Source organism: Gracilinanus agilis, chromosome 6 (genome assembly GCF_016433145.1).
Source record: "Gracilinanus agilis isolate LMUSP501 chromosome 6, AgileGrace, whole genome shotgun sequence".
NCBI classification, from domain to species: Eukaryota; Metazoa; Chordata; class Mammalia; order Didelphimorphia; family Didelphidae; genus Gracilinanus; species Gracilinanus agilis.
The window spans coordinates 65,019,373-65,030,130 of record NC_058135.1 but is presented as its reverse complement, the minus strand read 5'-3'; the positions used below and the strand labels follow the sequence as shown (position 1 = coordinate 65,030,130).

The 10,758-nt window shown below is 38.3% G+C and overlaps 1 protein-coding gene across 1 annotated transcript in view; it reads right to left on the bottom strand.

Moving 5' to 3' along the window:
• Positions 1-7,907: 7,907 nt before the first annotated feature.
• Positions 7,908-10,758, bottom strand: part of KLKB1 (kallikrein B1) — a 29,151-nt gene continuing 26,300 nt past the window's right edge. Inside the window, exon 14 of the mRNA XM_044682428.1 lies at positions 7,908-8,632. Coding sequence (XP_044538363.1) covers positions 8,474-8,632 — 159 coding nt within the window. The 3' untranslated portion in view covers positions 7,908-8,473. The remainder of the gene's footprint in view (positions 8,633-10,758) is intronic.

Below are 10,758 nucleotides of genomic sequence, written 5' to 3'. Positions count from 1 at the left end.
TGTTACTTCAACCTCTCAGTGCCCAAGGCAACTCTCTAAGTCAATGAATCAGGTGTCCATTTGCTTTGCTAGAAAAAAGTTCCTCAGCAAGACAGATGGAGGCAGCTAGGAGGCTCAATGGATTGAGAGCCAGGCCTAGAGATTCTAGGTTCAAATATGGCCACAGATACACTTCTTAGATGTGTGACCCTAGGCAAGTCATTTAACCCCTATTGCCTAGACCTTACCCCTCTTTTGCCTTGGATCTAATACCAGTATACAATAGTATTGATTCTAAGATGGAAACAAAGAATTTAAAGCAAAACAAAATAAAATAAAACAAGACACATGAAATCATGGGCCTGGTCCAAATAAAAAATAGTGGTACTTAAGCTACTAAACTGTAACTGTGCAAAATGTTATGTCTTGTGCAAATTAAAGAACTTTCTCTAAGCACTAAAATTAATTCCTCTGCAAACAGGTGACTAGAGGCAAAGGAGAAAAGAATTATTTGAATTGCAAGCTCTATGGAGATTAGTTTTTTTTTTAATGCCTCCCCTCCTTCATTCTAGTTATTAGCCACAAATGATTCTAACTCCTCCAACTGGCGTGACCAGTACAGTAATCCTTCTTAAAGCTTGTCTTGTTGGAGATGAGCTTTTCTCATGTGGTATAGTTTGTCCCTTGGTCCAAAATGAATTCTCCATCTAGCTGAATACCAACTCAGCTAGTGGTTGATAAATAAACAAATTTCAAAAGTCCATGTTATAATTTGCTATACTTCGCTCTAAGATTTTTTTTAAAAATTGTTCTAAGGGGAAAAGAATAAAGGGTTAAAAAAATCTGTACCTGAAAACACAGCCGTGTTCCTATTTTGCTTTTAACAGCTCTACAATGAAGAGGTTTTCTTTCCACCAAAATAGCACACAAAAACCTCTTCATGGCAGCTTAATGGGCTCCTCCAGGCAAAGTTCACTTCATTTCAATATTTGCTTTCCAGTCACCTGTGTTATAACTCTCCCTCTGTTGATTATGCCTTACCCTCGGTTCTGTGAACAGGATTTCCAACCTCAGTCTCCAAAACGATTTAAGGGGAGAAATAACTTTCTGGCGTTCCATGCTCCAAAGTAGAAATTGACTGGCTCCTGACTTATCTATTCTCTAACAAGGGTGTTAATTTGTACTTCCACAATAGTCTAAATTGGGCACTTTCACTTTTTTTTCTACCCTTAACTTCTATCTTAGAATCAATATTGTGTATTGGTTCCAAGGTGGAAGAATGGTAAGAACTATAGGTAACTTGCCCAGGGTCACACAGCTAGGAAATATCTGGGTCAGATTTGAACCCAGGACCAGTCTTGCCTTTAGACCTGTCTTTTAATTCACTGAGTCACACAGCTTCCCCTTACTAGATACCTTTTGGGGAGATCTTGGGGACCTGAACAGAAAGCAGATATACTATTGATGGATTCTACCTGTACTCTTATACAATTGTCTGGTTTCTATTTAAGCCAACCACCAAGATGGGATATTTCCATGGCAACTCTCAGATGACTCTCTTGCATTTCCGATAATCTTTGATAGGATCAAGCCCAGATTTGAGGCTTTAGATTTCAGAGAAAATTCAATTCTCCAAAATGTCTGGAAAAAAGAAAACGGAACAAACATACAAACAAACAAAAACAAGCAAGCCCTAAACTCCAATCTGAAGTATATCTGGGAGGTAGCAGAAACTCTTTTTATAAAGACTGTGGAAATTATAAAACTGGAATTTTATCCTGGTCCAAGCCTTAGTAAAGGAGAATGTAGGGATTGTGAATGTGAAGCCCCCTACCCCTTTAATGATTACAATAGCATTAGTCTTTATGATTATTTTCATAACACAATCATTAGTCTCGAGTTAATAGTCAAATGATGTAATTTGCTTTATTAAAAAAAATCATAAACATTAGCTAAGAAAAATACAGTCTAGGATGGTATCAAATCATTTTACATCTTGACCTTAAGTCTATAACCCAAGAGTTTCCACATGGCCCACCACATCCCTCTTTTTTGTATAACAAGATAGTCAGACAGGCACCCAGCTGCTGACTCCTAGTATTTCATAATAGTTATCAGCAGAAAAACAACTAGCCCCCAACCCCTTGTTGCAGAGGCCTTGGAAAGGTCAGCTTTTATAATAGACTTAAGTTACTACCCATAGGGATCTTTTTTTACACCTGCTAGTTTAATCAGCACTTGGGTCATTAATAACTGCCCATGTGAAAGATTTAATATCCTTTCTATTTTAATTCTGATTGTATTTTCTGGCACAAAAGGTCATCAGATTTCTTGGCATAAAAAAAGAGCTATCTCCTAAGGCTTTGGGTCTCTGGTCCTGATCTTGACCAGGGTCTGGCTTTATTGGGAATTTGGCCTCCTCTCAATAAACCTATTTAGCTTGGCATTTTTGTGTTGGTGTTATAAATTTTCACCAAAGGATGATGGTGGGTATGTGGAACAAGTGTCAGGGGAGCCAGGGGAAGTATTATACTTTGTTCAAGGGTCATTTGTTTATGGAAAAGCCAGGAGATATTGGCAGGTGTCAGAGGACAAAATGCCAGAGGCAGAAAGGCCCCTAGCAACTTTTTAAATCAATACCTTTATTTTGACAGTGAGGGAACTGAGAGAGGTGATTTTCCTAAATCCACCCAAAGCTGGCTTGTGGTGAAGCCAAGAACATTACTTTAGGGACCCAGTTGGTGCACTTCCCCAAATATCTATCATGCCTTTCTTCTATGGCATTTGGGGATACAGGTCAGATTCCATTTTGACTCTGGTTCCATTTGATGTGGTCACTAACTCTCATTGGACAGTTTACAAGCCATAATTAAAGTTTCCAAAATAATGGTGGTGGATCAGATTCCTAAGAAAGCAAATGAACTAAAAGATTAGAAGGAGGGGCCTGCACCTGCAGAGACAAATAGAACCAGTGGAAAGTAAGAAAAGGCACTAAAAAAGGAAGCAATGAATAAAAGAGACATTGCAGGAATAACTCAGAATATCAAAGTATTATAGAGCAAGAAGAAGCTCTTATAAGTGAGCACTTCAACTGCTCATCACCCTTGGTTGTCAGCACTGCCATACAAGTGTACAATGGCATAGAAATGATATCTGAAGATATTTTAAGGAAAAGTGAACAGTCCATTCCTTTTATTATTGTTGGTGGTGGTCATCAGCAAACATGTATTAAGTACCAACTAAGTGTCAAGCATTGTATTAAATTCTGGAAATACGAAGTAACCACAGGAAAAAAACTGCTTCTATGCTCAAGGAGATTACAGTCTGATGAGAGAAAAAATATGCAAAACATCACGTACAAAAAAGATATAGCCAAGCTAAATTAATGGTATAAAAAAATCAAGCCATTCCCCAATCGATAAATGGGTAAAGGACATGAATAGTCAGTTTTCAGATAAAGAAATCAAAACTATCAATAAGCACATAAAAATGTTTTAAATCTCTTATAATTAGAGAAATGCAAATCAAAACAACTCTGAGGTATCACCTCACACCCAGCAGATTGGCCAATATGACAGCAAAGTAATAAATGTTTGAGGGGATGTGGCAAAATTGGGACATTAATGCATTGCTGGTGGAGTTGTGAATTGATTGAACCATTCTGGAAGGCAATTTTGGAACTATGCCCAAAGGGCTTTAAAAGACTATCTGCCCTTTGACCCAGCCATACCACTCCTGGATTTGTACCCCAAAGAGATAATAGGGAAAAAAACCTTTACAAAAAATATTTATAGCCACACTCTTCATGGTGGTAAAACTTGGAAAGTGAGGGGATGTACCTCAATTATGGAATGGCTGAACAAATTGTGGTATCTGTTGGTGATTGAATACTATTGTGCTCAAAGGAATAAAAAACTGGAGGAATTCCATGTGAACTGGAATGATCTCCAAGAACTGATACAGAGTGAAAGGAACAGAACCAGGAGAACATTGTACTTAGAGACTGATACACTGTGGTACAATCGAATAACACTATACTTCTCTACTAGCAGCAATGCAATGATCCAGGACAATTCTGAGGAACTTATGAGAAAGAACATTATCCACATCCAGAGAAAGGACTGAGAGTAGAGAGGCAGAAGAAAAGCATGTGATTGATCACGTGGTTTGATGAGGATATGATTGGGGATGTAGACTTTAAATGATCATTCTATTGCAAATATTAATGAATTGGAAAAGGTTTTGAATAAAGACACATGTAAAACCCAGTGGAGCTGCTCCTTGGCTCTGGGAGCGGGGAGGGAAAAGAAGAGAGAAAGAGCATGAATCATATAACCATGGAAAAATATTCTAAATTAATTAAGTAAATACATTTATTTTTTAAAAAGATATATTCAGGATGTATTAGATTAAATCCATAGAGGGAAAGTCCTGGAATTAAAGGAACCTGGGAAAGGCATCTTGTAGGAGGTTGAATTTCCCCCAAGGAAGAGAAGATGAGGATTAGGACTTGCTTAAAGCTTTTGCATATAGAGTGCCTAAATATCTTGGGCTATTGGTCTTGAAACCTATGATTCAGATATTTTCATTTGATCTATTGTTATTTTCTATGGCTATCTTGGCAGGAAAGCTCCACATTTAAAAGAGTTCAGTTTTTTTTTTGAGTTTTTCTTTTTTTGTAAGAAGAGGAAATTTAATCTATTCTAGCTACAAAGGGGATATTCAAGATGCGATGCTTTTATATGAAGTCTCAAGGCAGGATGGCAAAACCCTTTGTGCAAAAAGATTTTAATGGAAAACAGATATGTGAGATTAGATAAGATCATGAATGTTCCTGTACTGCTTACTGAAACCACATATCACACCCAAACAATGGTGAAAAGGAGGGTAACTCCTCTCTCACAGCTTAGAGAACAGAAAGCTTCAAAATAAGAGAAGACCTTTAATGAGGAAATGTTTAGACTTTCCTATAGAAAACTTGAACTCAAAGGGTCCTCCGTTTTGTTGCAACTCTAATGCTTCATCATGACATTCATTCTGTCTTGGATTCTAGAAAACTGTGTGGGATAGTCCAAAGCTGTGTTGGGCTTTACAGATATAGCCCAGACAAAGAACTGCGTGCTTCTCATTTGGGAAATGGCATGCTGTCAATTAATCAACCAACCAACAAGCATTTATCAAGCTCTTACTATGTTCCTGTAGTGTATGTGTGGGGTGTTCAGAGGTGACTAGCACTCTGCTGTGAGGGTTTGCTGAGCCCTATTACAGGGTTTATCCACCTTTAGGGTCCACCTCTCATCCAATTCTCTTATGTGGCTTTAAGAAGCTATAGCAGAGTGCAGATATGCAAAACCAGATTGGGGCTAAACAATAAGGCTAAAACCTGTAAGTAATTTAGGGGGTGTCTACCTCAAGCACATGAAAACTTCCTCCAGAACAAGGGGCAGAGGAGAACAATTTATTTCAGTGGCCAGGAAGGTGGTGAATGCAGGCACTGTGGAACATTTAGAGCTTGGTTAGACCTCACAGATGCCAAGGACATCCACTGCATCCCCAGCCATCACTAGGCATCATGACTTTCATCTGGAAGAAAGAGCGAGGCTGATGACTTTGTGCAACTCTGCCTCACTTAAATCCAAGTCGTGTGCAAGTCAAGAAGTCAATGGTCCTCCTCAAAATGAAGGGCAAAAATAACACTGTTTCTGCCATTGTGCTAAGCACTGGGATTATTAAAAAAAAAAAAAAAAAGAAAGAAAGAAAAAGAAAAGATCAAAACATGTTCCCTGCCCTCGAGGAATACACAATCTAGTAGGAAATGCCTGAAATTAACTGTATAGATACTAGATATGTTGTTGTTCTCTTAGATCAAGCTCTAAGCATTCCACAATGTGCACTTCAGCTGCCTTCATGGCCATTGGAACAAATTGTTCTTATTAGCCCATTCTGCATGCAGGAGGAGGTCTTCACCTGCTTGGGGCAGACATTCCCCTAATTCATTGAGGGCTCTGAGACCAAAAACCCAAACCCAAACCAACCAAATAGGTAGAGTTTTAATGGAAGATAATCTCACAGAGAAGGTTCTAGCAGTTGAGGGGAATGGGAAAAGTATCTTGCAGAAGGTGGGATTTAAACTACATCTCGAAGAAAGCCAGGAAGCAGAAGTAAGGAAGAAGAGCACTCCAGGCATGAAGTCCAGATAGGGAATGTTCTGTGTGAGGAAGAACAAGCAGGAAGGTTGGTGCTGTTGCTAGAAAATAGAAAACGGAAGGGGGAGTTAAGCATTAGAAAACTAGAGAGTATTTGCTTTGGAATTAAAAGACCCCAGTTCAAATCCTACCTCTGGTGCTTGTTATTTGTCTGACTTGTCCTTAGCCTGTTTCTTCCTCTGTCAAATGAAAGGGTTCACCTGGATGGTCTCTACTCTCCCGCTTGGCTCTAAACACTGTGATTCAATAATCACACTTGGTTTGGGAGTTGAGGCTTCCTACCAGCAGTATGCACAGATTCTTTTCAGTTATAGAAATTCATGAAAATGTGGAAGGAATTGTCAGCAGCATGAGCAGCTACATAGTAATTAAATAAAATCTCAACTACTTTAACTTAGTTTAATAGAAGAATTTTTTGACATTCGGCAATAATGGCTCAAACCAATTTTTCTATGTATATAAAAGTATGAAAAGAGATTTCAAACTCCATAGAACACCTTTTTGTAGTCAATAGAATTTTCAGGATTTCTCCTATCACAGAGTTAATGGGCAATAATCATGCTTCTTTGAGCTACTAATGGCAACCATTGTTGGGGACAGGTTGAATTAGAAAATCTCCAAGGCCCCTTCCAACTGTAAGATTCTGGATATGGTAGACTCTACAACATATTGAACCTGGTGTCATAGGACATGGCTTTGAGTCTTGGCTCTGACATTTACTACCTCTGTGTGACCTTGGGCAAGTCACAATTTCTCTGGCTTTTCCTAATGCATAAAATAAGGCATTGGACTAGATGTCCTCTTAGGTCATCTTCAGCTCATATCAATGCCCCTTTTCACCGCAGAGACAACAGTGGGAGTGGAAGTATGACCAATAATTGACTTCAGAAGCAGAGGAAGTCACTCAAGAAAATATTGAACTATGGCTATAAAGACCCATCAGGACTAAAGCAAAGGACTGAAGTTTGGATTTTAGAAGGGGGGGGGGACTCTATTTTTTTCCCATGCCACAAAATTCCATTGTTATTAAAAGGAATCAAAGTGTTCATTAGCTGTAGTTTTCCAAAGGTCATGTCAAATATGGTTTACAAACACCAGACACAAACTGGAGATCAAAGAACGCCATAACCCCATATTTTTTAAATTGAAAAACAACCCAGGTCAAAGTTCCAAATCTCAATTACAGTCTGAGATAGCGGCATCTTATTCTTGATTTATTATGAGCACCAAGACTCCTGTTTGTTTTTCTCAGTTAATTGTTCCTGCTGAAAAAGAGCAATTTTCTGTAAATTGTTTATATATTTTATAAATATCTAAAGAATGAAAGGGGCAGAATAAGAATAATTCATCCAAAACAGCACCATTAAGAACAAACAACTTTGAAAGCCATAAAAACTCTGATCCATGCAATGACTATCCATGATTCCAAAGGCCCAGTCATATAACATGGTATCCACCTCCTGATAGATAGGTAATAAATAGATTCAGAGACAGGATTTTTGAATACAGCCAATGAGGGAATTTGTTTTATTTGACTATGCATATTTGTGCAAGGAATTTATTTTTCTTTTCTCCCCAATGGGGCAGGTGGTGAGAGGGAGAGAAAATAGATTTCTATTACCAAAAAAAAACAACTTTAATTTAATTTTATTTTTTAATTAATTTTCATTTTTAAATTTTTTTCCATGTTTCCATGATTCATTTTCTTTCCCTCCCCTTTTCCCTTCCCCCTCCCAGAGCCAACAAGCAATTCCACTGGGTTATGCAAATGTTATCACTTGATACCTATTTCCACACTATTCATTTTTGGTATAGATAGAGTGATCTTTTAAAGCCTAAAGCCGAGATCACGTCCCCATATATACATGTGATGAATGGTGTAATAAAATTTTAATTTTAAAAAGGAGAAAAATAGAAGCAGAGGAGTCCCAGACCATCTAAAATCCTAGCAATGAAGTCAGGAAGTCGTACTCCTCCAAACTTTTAGGTGCTCTCTATAAGGTGATCCCAATATGAGACAGCTGTTTTTGCTATACCCAAATAAACCAAATTAAAAAAAAAAAAAAAACAAAAACCACCCTCTGGCTTTCTTCTTGTGGTGACAGCTAATACATAAACATTAGAGACATTCAAATCTGATTCTGATGATCCCAAAGGAGAAAATGGCTGGCTGACGTGGAGACAGTCTTCCAAATGCGTTGTTACATTTTGTAGCCGGCATATTTGTAAAGGACTTTCACAGCCTCTCGTGACCATTCACAAGAAGACGGCTCCATCAGGAAAGTCATTCAGTTTCGGGTGTTCTCCAGGATCCAGTCCAAGTACGCAAACACTTTGGTGTAAACCCCTGGGTGATCCTTTTGACCACAACCATCTCCCCAGCTGGTGATGCCAACTAGCTGCCATTTTGTATTGTAATTACAAGACAAGGGACCACCTGAATCTCCCTGTGTCACAGAGGTGAGAAGGACAAAATGGGAAAAGTTTGTGAGAGATGTCTTCCAAGTGAGTTCTTATGTGTAGGTTTCTGTAGTCAGACATACAAACAAACACATACATATACGTGTCCTTTGCTTATTGGTACTTAATTAACTTATTGATGAATGCTAAACCTAATGACAAGATGAGTTTCCAAATCACAATAGAACTGGATGCCCCAATGAACCAATAATGAACATTGAAAAGCTTTCACACAGTAGGATTATAAGCACCTTCCCCCAGTCTTGTGCTGATAATACTTTAACTTCTCAATATAATCTTAATTACTATGGAACACACTGAAACGTAAGAGATTTTTTTCAGAATCAATTTTTAAAAATCTTTACTTTCTATCTTTGCAATAACTCTAAAACATAAGGGCAAGGGCTAGGCAAATGGGGCTAAGTGACTTGTCCATGATCACATAGCTTGGAAATGTCTGCAGTCAAATTTGATTCCAAGTCCTCCTGACTGCAGTCCTGGCACTCTAGTCACTGTGCCACCTCACTGCCCCCACAATCTATTTGGGGGGGTGACTAAAGTACCAAAAGGTCCTATATTTTAAGTGGTTTTCCTTAGGGGAGAATGTCACATGTATCCCTAAGAAATTATCACAGTAAAATTCTATTTTTTAACCTATCAAACATATCTTACCTCCCACCAACTGGCATCTGTTTCTGAAGTTGACCACCTCAGCCCTCTCCTTTCTACAAACCCTTCCTCACACTTTCCTCTGCCCGCTGCCCAATCTCATTTCTCCTGACAACGTACCTACCGCTCCACTGGATCCATTTTGTGAACATTCATTAATGGGGTACAAAGCTGATAGACTGAAAGAAAGGATGAGCGTCTACCCAGATATGCCAGGGATGGAGTCTGGTATGAAGTTTTTGTTATCTAGTAGTGTTCAGTCATAGCATACCAGTACTGTCCATGAGGTTTCCTTGGCAAAAATATTAGAGTGGTTTACCATTTCCTTTGAATTAAGATAAATGGGGATTAAGTGACTGGCCCAGGGACACATAGACAGTAAATATCTGAGGCTGGATTTGAGCTTGGGTCTTTCTGACTCCAGGCTCAATACACTTTCCACTTCACCACCTAGCTATCCCAGCAGCCTCTTAGGTATTACACAGATCCTAGCAAAATATTGGACAAAGACAAGTTGGGCTTAGAAAGTGGCCCAGCCCACTTCTTCAGTGAACAGCAAATAATTCAATTCAATTCAATTCAAATGTAAGGAAAAAATATTCAACCAGTACTTATCCATCAAAAGTGTCAAAATTACTTTGAGTCCCTAGGGACATGACTTCAGGAAAGAGGATAGCTCTATGTAAATTTTTTTTCATTTTGTTATTTCCCTGTCTTAATCAAAAACCAAGTTCCTCTGTTATAGAGATCAGGTCAGCAATCATGAAAAAGAAACCTAGTTTCTATTATATTTGAGTCTAAATAGAGTCCAGTCTTATATCATCATCATCATAGCTAAAATAGTTATTCGATTCTAAGGTTCATAAAACTATTAGCTTATGCATATGCTCTCATTTAATCATATCCACAAGGCCCTCTGAGAACTTTGGTCTATGTATGATTTCAATGATAATAGATAAATGGAATGTGACAGTCATTTGCCTAATTTTTAAAGTGAAATTGATTCTAGTTTTGTGACTTAAGACCTAGGTGACTCTGAGCAGGTCACTTAATTTGTCTGAGTCTCAGTTTCCTCATTTGTAAAATGAGCATTTTGGACTACATGATCACATACTGCCCCTTTGATTCCAGTCCTATACTTCTTCACATCATTCTTTTGCCTCTGAGAGAAGGGAAGAAAAGAAGGAAATAAACATGTATTGAGCACTATGCTAAGTGCTTTACAAGTATTATCCTATTTAATCTTCACAAAGACCTTTGCTAATGCTGTTATTTTCCTTATTTACAATTGAGGAAACTGAGGTATAGATTAAATGACTCATCCAGGATCACTCAATTAGTGTCTGAGGCTGGAATTTGAACTCAATTCTTCCTGATTCTGGACTCAGTGCTCTATCCACTGCTCCACCTAGTTGAATGCTTTTGTTTCTCAGTGCCACCCAGA